Source organism: Filicampus tigris, chromosome 12, assembly GCF_054856515.1.
Source record: "Filicampus tigris isolate MCC_2025a chromosome 12, RoL_Ftig_1.0, whole genome shotgun sequence".
Taxonomy (NCBI): Eukaryota; Metazoa; Chordata; class Actinopteri; order Syngnathiformes; family Syngnathidae; genus Filicampus; species Filicampus tigris.
Genome location: NC_141228.1, coordinates 5,552,136 through 5,568,141, shown reverse-complemented (window position 1 = coordinate 5,568,141; position 16,006 = coordinate 5,552,136). Strand labels below are relative to the sequence as shown.

The 16,006-nt window shown below is 40.9% G+C and overlaps 1 protein-coding gene across 2 annotated transcripts in view; it reads right to left on the bottom strand.

Moving 5' to 3' along the window:
• Positions 1-10,952: 10,952 nt before the first annotated feature.
• Positions 10,953-16,006, bottom strand: part of syde2 (synapse defective 1, Rho GTPase, homolog 2 (C. elegans)) — a 49,275-nt gene continuing 44,221 nt past the window's right edge. For both annotated transcript variants that reach the window (XM_086047330.1, XM_086047331.1), the window contains exon 8: positions 10,953-13,219. In XM_086047330.1, the coding sequence (XP_085903456.1) occupies positions 12,522-13,219 (698 nt within the window). In that variant the 3' untranslated portion in view covers positions 10,953-12,521. The remainder of the gene's footprint in view (positions 13,220-16,006) is intronic.

The window sequence follows — 16,006 nt, the reverse complement described above, 5'->3', positions numbered from 1 at the left end:
CAAGTCCACCTCAGGTCAAGAGCGGCCCAGCAAACCTATAGTGACTACTTGACAGCTGCTATCTGGCCAGAAAAGAAGTTGGGGTGACTGTGGGAGAAAGGGAGGGCTGGACTTGATGGGGGGAGCACTTCATTATATAGGGCCATATCTTGTGCCAAGCTTTCACAATGTTTGTGGAGAATAGAAAGAGGAAGAGGAGAATAAAAAATAAAGGCGTGAACAAGGTGGGAGATAAGATGGTCTAAAGTAGAAAACAAAAATGAACACAAGTGCGATGGGATCGTCTTCACCCTTGCCTTGACTCATACTTGTGGATGGTGGTGTCATGAAGCAGAGGGGGTGGAGGAGAATGCAGAATGGGCTGATTTTGACCAGGTCCGCAAGGGCCCCGAGGCAGCAGTAACAGTAAGGCCTCGGTGACAAAGGGGGCCTCTACTTTTCACTTGTCCCCTCCTCAAACCTTAGGGAATGTGCTTTCCAGGCTCTCGCTCCTTGATGGAGCCTCTCACTTTCTCCCCGGCCAACTCAGGAATGTGCCTTCTGCAAATCAACACCACTTGCACCACACACACACACACACACACACGCACACGCACACGCACTTTCCCCATGGCTGGTTTGTTATCATCAGAGATGGGCATTCCGTCCAGGACGTAACAATGTTAAAGTTTATGTTGAAGTTTGTCTTAAAGCATGTTATCTTAAAGAGGAAGATACACAAACATATTTTTTTTATCAAGAATATTTTTCTATGCAAGTCCACTAATTGAAACAAGGCACTCTGATTAATAATGCATTTATTTTAGCCATCTCGGGGGGCGGCCATTTTGTCACTTCTGTCGACTGAAAAAGACATCACAGTTGCTCAGGGCTCAGATAATGACCAATCACACACGACTCACCTGTTTTCTGAAGCTGAGCCGTGATTGGTCGTTACCCGAGCAAAATGGCCACCCCCTGAGATGGCTAAAAATGGGTGCATTTTGCTGCTTATCTCATATTCCACAAACATAATATTAATCAGAATGCTGTGTTTCAACTAGTGGGCCTGCATAGAACATATTCTTGAATAAAATATGTTTGGGGTGATTTCCCCTTTAACTAGAATCCCGCGTCACATTGAAGCCAAAGCTACAATCCTGGCGGATTATTGTGCCTTTTAAATCCTTGTCGTTGTAAAAAGCAAAAGTAAGTTGCCATGACTACTTCCAGAGAAAGTGCTTCTTCTTCGTCCTTAACCCATTAAAGCCAGGAGCGCATAACCACATTTCTACCACTAAAGCCGGGAGCACTGTTGCGTCATTCTACTTTTAAAGGCGGGAGAGCGTGTGTCATTTTGTGTTTTTAAATCCAATTCTCGGTCTCTTAGCCAATGAAATGCATCAGAATATACATGTGATGGTATTGTGACCCCCTTGGAGGATGTCCGGATTTTTTTCGGCCAATAATGGCGGACGCAGACGATCACGGCAGCTCTGAAATAAGTAACAGCAGTGAAAAAGATGATGCGCTTGTGGACTTTGAACCAGTGGAACCAGTCAAACATGATATATGGTTAAGATCAGAGCTGGGCATTCCATCCCAGGGACGGAACGGTTCGTCTGTTCCATTTTGTGGACAGTTGGATGGAGGACGAAACTCTTTTAAAAATGACGGACTAAGCAAGGGCGGGGGTAGGTTTTTGTCTGTCCCTGTAATCGCCCCTAACCGGGTCAAGTCCTGGCTGACGTGTTGTGTTTGGTTCTTTTAAAAAGCAAGACTGTTTGCTAAGCCTACACAACACTGGAGTGCTCTTTTTGATGTGCGTTCCCTCCCTGCAGTATTGTTCTCACAGGCGTAGTGGGGGCGGACCAACCGAATGTAAGGACGTAAGAGCTTTAAAAGGACGAGGAGGGACGGGGTCGGAGGATGTTAATCTTTATGAATAAGGACGGAGGGACAAGGACGAAAACAACTTTTTTACACTCAACGTCCCCTTTGCAGAAATCCACCTAATGCAGGGGGACTTGGAATGTATCGCATGCAAAAAGTGAGGGGCCACTATATACACTACATAGAAGGAGGCGGAGTACTGTCAGCAAACTCACATTAACCCATAAGGCCTAAAGCGCCTGGCTCAACAGCTCCCCAAAACCTAAGGTCGTGTTTGGAATTACCCTTGAAAACCTGAAGTATTCCCAGAAATTCACAAGCGTGTCGTCTATATCACTGCCGTTACTCATTTAAGAGCTCCCACGATCGTGGGGTCTACCATTATCACTCGAAAGAATTCCGGAACATCCCCCGCGGGCGTACGACAGAGTCACGTGTATATTCTGATGCATTTCATTGGTTAAGACACCGAGAATTAAATAATAAATAGAAAATGATGTATACGCTGTCACGGCTTTAAAGAGTAGAAGGACGCAACAGCGCTCCCGGCTCTAGTGGTAGAAACGTGGTTATGCGCTCCAGTCCTTAATGGGTTAAGAGTAGTAGGACTGCAATAGTGTCCAAAAGCTTTTTTTCCTGGCTTGTACAAGGTCACTTTTTAGTGGGAAAATCTACAGTTACGGAATGGCGTATTGAAGTTAACCTGCAAACTGTCAGCTTCCTACACAGGATCAGAGTCATAAACGACAGAAAGCTGCCAGTGTGTTGGGTGATAGTGTGAAGCCATGACCGAGGTGTGAAGTTGAACACCCAAGACTCACTGGCCTTTCCTCTTTGTGTTGAAGGCTAGAGTTGCTGTCGCACTGATGTTCCAACTTGTCGAATTATCGACTTGTGTTTTTTTTCATGAATTTCCACTTTAGTTAGCATCACCTGGAGAGGTCATGAGCAATAAATTGAAATCCAAAAGATTTATTTTTGTATGTTCCTGAGATGACCTTGACCAAAAATGTTAAAGTATAGCAAATTAGGAAAAAAACAAAAACAGAAGAACAGGAACGTGTGAGAAAGAATTCCATCAACATCCTTCCCTGGTCGCCAAGCAGCAGTGCAGTTACAAAAATGATCCCTGCAATAAACAATGATTATAAATCAGAGAGCCATGTTCTTTAAACCTTCTGAGAGCTGGGTGGAAGGGTTCATTAGTTGACCTTTGACCCCATAGGAGAACAGGTGACCAGGGCACTGCTTTGGAATGTGTCCACTTGACTCCTTTTCATTTTTTAATTTAAAAGCCTTCAACAGTTATGGATTCTTGCCGTTTTCCCAGCATTTCCACAACATGTACCATCTGGATGCGTTACCATGGCCGCTGCGGGATTTCAGATACTGTTTCCAGTACTTTGAATTGTCTTCAACAGAGATTACAAATAACAATATGAGAGTGCCAGTATCTTATTCAGATAAGTGACACCCATAGATTATAGTATCTTATCTATGGTTGTTTTTTGTTTGTTCTTCAGTGCGGCAAACTAGGCATTGAAATTAAGCACAGACGTTTTCAAATCTGAACGATTCCGGGAGAACCGGTTTGTCAGTTCCGGTTCCACATGATTCTGGATGCCCAACGGTATTAATAATGGATGGTTTTTTTTTGTTTTTTTTTTTCAAATGAGTTGCGTAAAATACACATTCTTCTCTGAAATAATGCTTAAAGAGGAAATCAACCCAAACATTTTTTTTTCAAGAATATGTTCCCAGCAGGCCCACTAGTTGAAACACTAGTGGATTCTGATTAATATTGTGTTTGTGGAATATGAGTTAAGCAGCAATATCCACCTGTTTTTAGCCATTTCAGGGTGCGGCCATTTTGTCATTTCAGTCGACTGAAAATGACATCACAACTACCCAGGGCTCAGGGAACGACAAATCACAGCACGCCTGTTTACTAAAGCTGAGCCGTGATTGGTCGTTACCTGAGCCCTGAGTAGTTGTGATATCATTTTCAGACACAAGTGACAAAATGGCCGCCCCCAGAGATGGCTAAAAACGAGTGGATTAACTCTTATTCCACAAATGCAGTATTTATCAGAATGCCTTGTTTCAACTGGTGGGCTTGCATAGAAGATATTCTTGAAAAAAAACATGTTTGGGTTGACTTCTTAAATGAGGACTAATTATCCATGTATTTCAGACAGGCTCTTAATACATTTCAAAAGATGCGTGATTTCCTAATTTGATATTGGCAGTTACAGTATTTGTGTGGATATTCTTGAGCATTTTTGGCTTGTAACATGGCATATTTTCAAGTGAATTTCCATGAAACATTCATGAAAAAGGAACTGTCTGTTAGGGTTGAAAAGGCATTCACCTTTGGAGGTTCCATTGTATCTTGACAATGGTATGTTGTCAATATGAGTTAAGCACATGAAGCAGCAGGCAAACTACGGTCCGCTGCTGACAGGTGACAGATGATAACAAACAACCAGCAGCAGTCTCCATGTCCTCCCTGGTGAACAAGCTTCATATTGCCTTATAGGCTGCTTCTTGGATGGCTCCTATTTTTTTTTTCTTTGGGCTGAGCACAGAAAAAGCCACCTGTGAATGTATCAAACATGAGGCCCGATCTTCGGCTGCGGCCTCTTTTTAGGCTCACATTTCACATTTTTCTCATCTTTCAAGCAAAGCAAACCCTCGACCTGCCCTCAGCTTGGAAAGGACATTGCTCTCTTGCGGGATGGCGCAGGCTTGATGGGCAGCTTACCTCTGTGAGGGATTAGCCTTTCATTAAAAATGAAACAGTTCTGAGTGACAGGCCAAAGGAGGCAGCAGGTGGGAGTAGTGTGTTCCCGAGGATCTGAGCCGCCGCTCCTCTGTTCTCCCTCCCTCTATTCTTCACTTTCACCTCCTTGCTCTGTGCTCATCTTCTCCCCTCCTGCACACTCTCGCTCTTATCGTGGTGGCGGCCCACAACAGGCTGATCTGTCCACAGCGTGTCAAGAGATGTGTGCTGAAGCCCTCAGAAGAGCTGCCAAGTACAGCAGGCTGGAGGGTGGGAAACAAAAGACCCTCAAAGACACATCAGAGAGCTTTTTATCTTTGTAAAAAGTCTTTAATAGCTTGCCTATTGAAGGACACTGCATGCATGGAATTCGTGCGGGGTCATTGAATAAAGGCTCCCGGCAATTAATGTGTCCCAGCTCTTTCCGTTTATATGAGCTGAGTGAGTAATGGGCTTTGGAAAAAAATACCAATGTACCTCTTCCTGTACTGTATTTCGTACATATATATTTTTTTGTAGTATGAGTCTTAAGTGTTCAAATTCGACATGCACAATTACAGTAAGATCCACGAATACCAACACATTTCTCATCTTTTTGGTGCAAAATGCCACACGATGGATTTGATCTTAAACAAACACGTTGTGCTTTAATTTGAGGGTATTTACAGCCAAATCAGGTGTAAGAATTACAATAATTTCTTTACATGCCTCCCACTTTTTGAGGGACCAAAACTAATGAGAAAAATCATAAATCAAACTTTGACTTTTTAATATTTAATGAAACCTTTGCAGTCAATGACAGCCTGAAGTCTGGAACATCACTAGACTGGATTTTGTCCCTGGTGATATTCTGCCAGACCTCTGCGGCAAATGTCTTCAAACTCATCTTGTTCTTGGGGGGTTTTCGCTTCAGTTTTGTCTTTAGCAAGTGAAATGCATGCTCAATCGGATTCAGGTCAGGTGACTTCCGTTGCATAACATTCAATTTTTTTCAACGGGGCAGCCCCTCTTTGGCTGCCTTTGCAGTATGCTTTAGTTCATTGTCCATTTCCCCGATCAAGTGTTGTCCCATGAGTTCTGAGCACAATATCCATTTGTCCACAAATTTTGTCGTTCCTTTGCTTCAACTGTTATTTTTTCTTGTTTCTGTGGGCTGTTATCGAGTTTAGTTTGGCGAAGAGTTTTCCAATGGCTCGCTACATTAGCGTCTTCATCGCTTTCATTAGCTGTGGCTTTAGTCGGCTGGTTGCTTTGCATTTATGTGGTTGAACTGCTTCTTTGGTAAGCAAAGTTCTTCTTACAAAGAAGGCATATCACTCTCTCTTTATCAATAGCGCCGTCAGGGCGTCTTTTAAAATGTACCATTCATCTGACCTACAACTCTCACATGCTCCTCCATTTTCACATCTCTGCTCCTGAACTTGCCTTCCCACCTACAATAGGAGCCTATCAGCCAACCAGTGTCCAGCTCGGGTAAAGGATGGATGGAATATTAGTTATGGGGATGGACAGCGTGCTGCTGCCCACTTGTGTGTAAATAATAATAATATATATACTTGTCAATGGGGCCACGGGCCAGACATGGTTAATTTTATGACAGAGGCTGTTTTTTACCGCAGGCCGCAATTGGCCCCCAGGCCGGACTTTGGATTTGTCTGATGTACTACTTGACAGGTATGAAATTTCCTTAGCTTTACTTCTGGAACAATAATAACATCTGAAACCCGGAGCACCAAAATGACATTTGGGTTCCATATTGAATGTTTTCGCATCTCATCACTCAACATGTGTGCCAACCAAACGTTGCTCTTTCCTCTTTAGGACATTACTGTAAGTGAGTGGTGGCGAAAGTTCCAAACAATGGCCGTGTGTTTGTGCGGTTGGCTGCTTGACTTGCAGCCGTGATAGCAATTTAAAGGTCAATAGAGATTAAGGGAACAGAGAAGGGAGGAAGAGGAGGAGAGGATCTGGTTTCACGTGCAGGTGGCTTTCAAGGATGTTTACCTCAAGAGACCATATCTCCACTCTCTCCCAATTTAGAAACAACCCAAGATTCCGTCCAGTTTACTTTGACTGGCAATCAATATCAAATTCAGACCATGATTAATCAAACAGTACTGTTATTACCTACTGTACTTCGCTCCTCTGATGAAAACCAGCTTTCAATGCGGCTGAGCGAGCGACCTCACCAGTCACCAGTTGTTGTTGTTTTTTGCCAAAAAGAAAATGTGGAAACCAAAATGCAACAGTGCCTCACAAATTCCCATGGGTGGACAATTAAAAAAATATCCATTAGTTCATTTCACATCAAAGAATCGCAATGCATTCTTGTATTTTCTCGTATTATGAAAATACATAAAGAGTACATCGATGCAAGGTTTTAATGCCTTTTGCATTCATGGGAGTGTCTAATGGTCCTAATATATTTTTTGACTTCATTTTCAGAAATGTTAATGAGAGTTTTTCAATCAATACATCCACATTGGTATGTGCCTTTTAGCCAATAATACGATACAGTAAGTGGATAGTCAATAAAGCCAAACAGTACAATATAGCCTATGGTATGTTCCAAGAAAAAACGCTAGAAACGCTTTACATGGGTAGAATCTGTCAATTATTTTAAAAGACCTTTCTTTCATGTTATTAAGCCAGATTTAAATGTCAGCAAAACTCGCCGTTACACGATGACTTCAGTGATAAAAAGTGGAGTTGAATTTGTTTGAAACAGTGCTGCTTGTTATGTTTGAAAGGAAGCGCCTTTTCATCGCTCTGTGACCTGATGACGTAATTCAACAAAGGTTAAGGAAAGGTGGCATATGGGTTAGGCGATTTGACTTTCCGATGAGGGCCTTAGCCTTTCACTTTGAAACGGGAACATGTAGTTTGTATTTGAAATAATCAGAGGTGGGTATTCTGTCAGAATGACGGACTAAGCACTGACGGAAGTGGACTTTCGTCCGTCAGAGTAATCTTCAGTAACTGCGTCCGTCAATGACGGACCCTCGTTTTGCTGATGTTTTGGGCGGGGGACAGACTGATGGAGCAATGGACTTTTGACAGACAGAAAAATTTTGCAAAATGCCCACCTTTGGATAAAATAATTTTTTTGTGACACCAGTCCTGGAACCTTTCTGACACATCTCGAATATCCTTAGGTAAGGTGAAATAAACTGACTTCCTAGTTGCAATGTTGTCACATACATAACACACACAGGTACAATGTTTTATTGTTAGAATGTTGCACATTACACTTGACAGCTCTATGCATTAGGCACATTTTGTGAGTTTTATTATTTTGTAATTTAATTGTATTAAAATTTAATGTATTAAAATGTGTTCATTCTACACAACATACCAATTTTTCTAAACTGTTTCGAATTTTTTTTTTCCTTCTCGTAACCGTTCCAAGTAGCAAATGAAAGACTGATTATGGTGATGACTTGACCTGAACTGATTAATTCAATACCCATTATGCATCTGCTCTCCTTTGTATCTCGTGTCTCATTTCACGGATAGAATTATTTGAAACTTTGGAGGTTCCACTCTAAAACCTCCTGATGTAGGCTACAGGTAAATTTAAAAAACAAATAAAAATAGACAATATAGTTTGAATGGATTGATTTTTCCCATCCCGCTAGGATTATCCTTGTCCATATTTCAAATTCTGTACATTTTAAGATATAGTCACATAATTGGCTCCCGGGGCTGTACAAATTCCCGCAATATATTATAAAATATGTTGTTGTGGACAGGTGAGTACATCCTGTTCTGTAAAACTGCAGGCATTCACAAGAGATATGAGCTGTCAACAGACACTTATACGAGGTTAAAAACCATTATAGTGCTAAGAAGCCTCAGGCGTCTAATTTGTCATGCTAACAGGCTAACAGCCATGAGAGATTATAACACCTCACAGCATACGTCTTCAGCCATACTGGCTGATTTAACTTTTTTGTACAACTAACTAGTAACTAGTACTGCAGTCATGTATATGACTGAAATACTGCTAACTGTAGCTTTATCAATTGTTTAAAACGTTTCGGTGATATACATATGAATGTCTACAAATGTCTGAACTAGTTTAAGAGGCGCAGTCTTCCATAAGTGAATGATACCGGATGCTTAAATACAGCTGAATCCTGGGAATGTCCCTGAAGCTATAAAACAATTTGGGGAAATTCGGCAAGGGCAATTCCATGACTTGTTTATCTCCACATACAAGGCTGTGCGATAATGCTTTATCTGTAAAGAGATGAGGAAAACAAAATTAACCTTGATAAGGTCCTAAATAGATTTTTTTTCTTAAATTTACATGCAACAATGACAAACAGATTTAGCACACCATACATAAAATAATATACTTTATTATGATCATACATGACTCAGGATCAAGGCAAAGTAATATTTTATTTCACTTGGGGATGCTTTTCTTGTAGCATTTTCTCTCCAGAGGACATGATGATTTGAAAATACAGCATTATTACACATACACTTCTACCGTATGCTAATTTGAGAATGGAGCCAGCAGATGTCAACACCGAAAGCAGTCTTGAGTTTCACCGACTGCAATGATATTGAATTTAGTGATTTTTGCACTTGCCTAGGAATACAATCAGGCCAGCACCCACTATTACAATAAGATATCATATTGCCATCAATTATTTAGGACATTCATTCAATGATCATGAATCAAGTATTGCTGTCATTGTTAAAGGCAGAATTGTGCAAGAGCAGTTGTACTGGATAGTCATGTGAGTGAAATTACAAGTGTGCACAATTAGTTTGAATAAACTCACGATGACTATTTACGTACTGTGGGCAGTCCTCTGGAGAAAAAAATGAAGCAATGCAGTCATCTCTGCGGTGGAAACATAGTGACAAACAAATAAGCTTACATTAGAAAAACAATTGTCTTTTTACACATAAATACTGAATACAAAGGCAGATGAGAAATGGCCTTATTTTGTCAGTAAAGCTTTTGACCATGCAACGTTGAGTACCTTAAAAAATATTACAATGCTTAGAATTGCTGAACACAGCTCAGTCCACCAGAGACAACATCTACTATATACACACGATAACAAAAATAACCGATTTATCATACATTGTACAGCTTAAGTTGTACGTACCATAAGTCCAGCACATTAAGATGTGTACAGGTAGCCTGAAGGGGAGGAAAGCAACTACTTCTAGAAGTCAACACTTTTGAGGTCACAAGCATTTAAATACACCATGGGCATACACCAAAAAAATAATATACTCTAAATACATTTATATTATTATATACATATCCGTATAGGTTAAATACTGACTACTGTGTTCTCGATTCATCACTGGATTTCTGAAAACATCCATTGTCTACTTTGGCAGCTGAGTTGTTGTTTCACATTTAGCTGCGTTTCTTTCACTGTTTTGCCAGAAAGCTGAGAGAAGACGAAGCACGACTGCTAAAAGAATAGTTTGCCAGATATTATATATCTCGATATACATAATTACCTCCTGTTACAGAGACTTGGATGCTGACAATTGTTAGCAAAGACTACTACGGCCACAACAAAATCAGGTGGTGAATTGGACTAAATAAATAATGACTCTAAAGCGGGACTTAATTTTAATTTTTTATAAATGTCTTAATCTTTTTTGTTGTTGTTGTTTTTTTTAAATTTACAGATTAGTGGAAGGGATGAGTGATCAAACAAGCGCTGCCTGGCCATGTATGGTAAGATCGCTTTGATCTTGAGTGCGATAAGAATTCAGAGATGATGATGTGATGACATTGAATTTATCAGCATCATCTGATAAACAAGACATTTTCCCCCGAAGTTCATGCCGAGAAAAAAAAACTGATATTTTGCAACCATTATAAACAAACTGCCCCCATGTGGCACGGAGGGAGTGCTTGTCTAATACAACATCGCTCTGGATTGAAATTTTAGCAACACTGCTTATTTTGTAGCAAATGTAAGCATTTTCTACATCATCCATACTTACATATATTTCCACTTAAAAAGAAAATCAGCCCAAACACATTTTTTTCCAGAATATGTTCCCAGGAGGCCAACTAGTTGAAACACGCATTCTGATTAATATTGCGTTTGTGGAATATGAGTTAAGCAGAAAAATCCACCAGTTTTTAGCCATCTCAGGGGCCGGCCATTTTGTCATTTCTGTCGACTGAAAATGACATCACAACTGCTCAGGGCTCAGGTAACGACCAATCAAGGCTCAGCTTCAGAAAACAGGTCAGTCGTGATTGGTCGTTACCTGAGCCCTGAGTAGTTGTGATGTCATTTTCAGTCGACAGAAGTGAGAAAATGGCCGCACCCAGAGATGGTTAAAAACGGGTGCATTTTGCTGCTGAACTCATATTCCACAAATGCAATATGTCAGAATGCCTTCTTTCAACGAGTGGGCTTGCATAGAACATATTCTTGAAAAAGATATGTTTGGGTTGACTTCCACTTTAAGATGTAAAAAAGAGGTGGTTTTGCAAAAACGCCATCGTGAACACAGTATCACCTTAACACTTTGTTCATTTCCTACTTTGTATCAATTGTATGCTGCATGAGATTATTTTTTTAAATAGATTATTATATTATGTACTGAACTCGTACAGTATGTGTTTATATTCAACCAGAAGAGATGCTGCTCTCTCTTTAGTATACACCCATTTTAGAGTACTGTACTGTAATTGAATGAACCGTCATGACAAATAAAACCACAGATTGCTTTTTAAGTGCATTAGCGTCATACAGATCGGAGTGCTTTAAATTGCAGTTGAAAATCTCAGCGTAGCCTTGGTTGGAGAACAGAGAACTTCCGTCATCTTTGAAAAGGCAATAATACACGTGATGAGGTCTCATACACTTTGTACAACACACTTAGGGAGGGGCGCATTTTGGGGAAATATATTCACATTTGGGATAACAAATGAATGGATTTGATTCACCGATGTTGTTAACAGCCTTAATTTAGGAAAGTGATATTTTTGATGAATGGATCCTATCACTTCATAATTGGTAAGCTTAGCACTCGAAACGTGTGTGCTGAAAATGCCAAAGGTCAAATCTTTTGGGTTTTCCTATCAAACATAAGGAACACGTAAGGTCTGCTCACTAATAGTGGCCTTGAACACATTTCTTCAATGGGTAAAACGATGACGCAGGGTTTTCTTTTCTGGTTATTTGTTTGTTCAGCAAATTTTTAATAACCCAATTGCCTATTTTGGTTGGAAATAAATACTTCATGAAAGTTCTAATGCTTCTGAAATTCTTTCCTACTGTTGAGAAGATGTGGAAGTGCTCCATGACAAATGTTGCTTCAGAAGCCTGCCAGGAAAAAAAAAAATATCTGTGGAAGCACAGAGATGTTTGAGTTTGAAAGTAATCCATTTTATAAACGGGATGTGTGCGCTAAATCCTGTCAGCAACTGCGTATTCTGTACTACTTTGTTCATTTATGGAGTCAGACACAGAAATACAATATTGAACAGCTTATTATTTCAAACGTAGTGGAAAAGCATCCAAGTCTTCAGAGAGGGGACGCAGGCCGTTTCGGGGTGGATGTTACATGTGGTGAACCACCTTCACACAATTAAGGCACCTTTTAAACCCCTGAGGGGTCAATGGGTTCTTCCCGTAAGAAGAAAAGCAACGACGTGGAACATGAAACTGGAGCCTAAAGGACAACATCGAGACGAAGGACACGGCGAGAGTACGAGAAAAACATGAAGGAATGTCTGTGGGAAAGAAGTGCCCTGTTAAATGTGATCATTTCAAATGATTTCACACATTTGTCCCAATTTCGATGATGTCATGTCACCGACCTCAAATAGTCGAGAGCTCCCCTCGTGTGCTTGTGGGAGGAGTTAGTACCCCACGTTGAGCTTGTTCTTATTGAGTTCTCGTTCTAGGTTGCCTATGAGAGTGTCGATGCTCTCCTGAAGGTCTCTCAGGTTCACCCTGTTGCTCAGCACGGGGCTGATGTCCTGGATCTTCATGTAAGCCTGAAACGCGTGCTCCTTCTGCAGCCGCGGAGGCAGGATGTGCTCACACACACTTTCCTTCTCCTCCTCTTCCTCCTGCGGCCAGCGCCTGTTGCTGGAAGCGTCGCTGTCGTCCTGATCCGCTTCATCGTTATCGTCTCGCTGCTGCTGCTGCTGCTGCTCCTCCGCCGCCGAGTCCTCGCCCAGAGTCTGCACCTGCTCGGCAGGACCCGGCAAAGGGCTCGGGACCTCCTGCGCGGCGGCTTCCGCATCCTCGGGCTTTTCGAGCCCCTCGTCTGCGTCGGTGTCCTCGGAGGGCACATCGTCGTAGTCGGCGTCCTCTTTGCTGTGAGGGAGCAGAAGCATCTCGGAAGGGAAGTAGCTGTCGCCGCAGCCGCTCCAGTCGCCCGCGTAGCGGTTGCTCGGGCTGTCCAGGCGTCCCGGTTTGGGTCGCAGAACACCCGCCATCTCCGCTTCAGTGAGGTTCAACACCTGCGGGCGCTCTTTCCTCCGCCGGAGGGGAGGGGCCATGAGTGAGTCCGGGCCTTCAGGGGAGGAGGGCTGATTATGAGGCTCCACAACTGTAGAGGACAAAGACCAAAAAAATCACCTCAACCCATCAGACAGGGATCGATCCATGCAAATGTGCACTCACCAGGCAATTTATTAGATATATTTGGGACAATGTTTGGGCATATAAAAAAAAATCTCTCTTTAGAAATATAAAATAATGCTCTGTTGTGGTTGAGTCATTGTAAAAGACACTGTCATTTTACTTTGCTTGAATTGTGGCTGTGGTGCGTATATATATATATTAGGGCTGGGCAATGAATCGAAATGTAATCGTCAATTTGATTTTGGCTTCTGATGTATGATATCAGATGATAGCATGCAGCGTGTGTTTGCAAGTTTGAATACTGTGAAAGCTGTGAATACTGAATGTTATTCTGCCCTCCTTAAGTGTGTTTTAAACTGTTCAATGACACCCCACTTGGAATTTACTGTAAAACTAAACACACAACAAAAATAATTATACAAATTGCATATTTAAACACTAGACATGCTTCATTTTAGAAACATCGCCTGTGCTAATGCTAGCAGTCAATGTAAAATCCCACAGACAGGCTAATAGAAAATTAGCATAGAGTTCTGGGAGTGATATTACCTCAAATAACAAATATCAAGTCAAATAACGTTTTTTTTCATACAACAACTAAAAATTGACTTCCCTGACCACCCTGCCACTTGCCTAAAGTCAGCGAGGACAGCCAGCAGCTCGCACACGACCGTAACAATAATAATAATAATAAACGATGGTTTGGGGATTGTTTTCCCCTCGCTAAGATCATCTGTTGTACTGTGTCAACATGACTGAAGTCAAAAGGGTAATTAACAGTTTGCTTCAGGTTGCCTGAAAGTAAAATAGACTAGTACACCATACAACAACATGCAATGCTCAGAAGAACGCATGCTGAAAACACAACACAGCACTCCATGACTAACACTTTTCTACTGTTTGTTATTATTGCTGTGCTGGCTATGAAATGTCCTGCCATCAGGTTAGACATTGGAAAAGAATCAAGTGACTGCTGCGCTACAGAAAACAATCCAGCCAACACTCCAGCACAACCAGCGTGCTGTTGTTACCTGTCTCTGTCTTTGTGTACCTATAATTGTTGTGCCCGCTAGCCATCCCGTACTGGATTGGGGGAGTGGGGGGGAATGACAAGTGTTAGGGCTTCAACATGGGTAAAACGTCCTTGCGATAGATACCAAGTGCAAAAGCTACATGCATGCCTTGTGGCTACCTACCCTTTGGTGACACTGCACTTTCATTCAATCATTGATGAATTAGCTGAGTGCAAAAATGAAGCTCCAAAGGCAATAAGTCCTTGTGTTCTTTTTGTCCCCACACTACATAATCATCCACCTCTTTCTGTCATGTCTAGTTCTACAGTATTCTTCAGTCTCCTCACACGTTCCAATGGCAAATAAGGCTGTTTGCATTGACAACATGCGGAATAATTTCGTACACATTCCCCGGCGCCTTTCCACATCCCGCAGGAACGTGTGATCGGATGTCCTTGTACTCCTTGGAAAGGCATGCAAACTGTCTGAGAGGTGTGAAGCGGTGGCTGAAAGGATCGCATAATGATTGTGAAACATTAGGGGGAGATTTTAGGAGCTAGGGTCAGGTCTGGAATGTTTTTCATTTGAGTGCAAAGATACGTCTGTTAGAAAAGGACAGAGGGGAGATGCTGCTTTGCTTTTAAACAAGCTGGATTGAAAATGCTATCAGTTATATCTACTAGTGTTATTAATCCTTTTTACGAGGAAGGTTATTGCAGCATCATTTCACTTCATATGGCTTCAATTTGATTAAGGACCATACTTTCACTGGAGATATTATCTTCAAATAGTTTGAAAAAAAAGCCCAAGTGCATATGATGTAATGTATGATTGTATATGATGCATGAATATTGTTTGACAAAACAATATTTTTTTTCCTAATAGTCAGCAACTGTTTCCCTAGGTTGTACAGTAGTCCTTTAATCGACTATTCTTTGGCTTTTGATCCGACATGAGACTGACGGTTTTCTGCTGTTTTCCGGTGTCTATTGTATATAGTACTTTGGCATTTAATTTATTGCTTTAACTTGTTATATTATTGCTATTTTGTTGTTGTAATGTAAAGTTCTTTGTTACAGCTGTAGCTGTTATGAAATGCCCTATATAAATAAAGTTGTATTGTACATTGTATTGCTCCACAAACAGTGTTGATTCCGCTTAGAAATTACCTCTAAAATGTAATACATTACTAGTGCTTGCATTTGAAAGCAATATGTTTCTTTACAATATTGCCATCTGTAGTAGGACTGTGCAATCAATCGAAATTCAATTAGAATTACGATTATTAGACTCCACGATTACAAAATTGCCATAATAGTAAAAAACTATCATTAATATGCATTTATATCAACGCACTGTTTACAAAAGGAAATCATGCTTGAATTTATAATTGGCACTATTTTTCATCAATTTTATCAATTTTGTTTTGTCCAAAAGGAATTTACATACAAATGTATTTGTCCTTATATTTTTTAGATTTAAACATTTTCCTGTTTTATACCAAAAAATAAATGACCGTTTGAATAATTGTGATTTCAATTATTACCCAACTAATCGATTTTAATATTTTTTTTCAAAATCGAGCAGCCCTAATTTGTAGCGTAGTAAATTACTTATTACTTTTAAAAGGAAAATTCAAAATTTTCAACCACAGCTGGTAAAGTTAACCTGTAATCTTGTGATCTTTAACTATGTAATGTGGGGCAGGTGTCACCAATGTGGTGCTCACTGGCATTTGA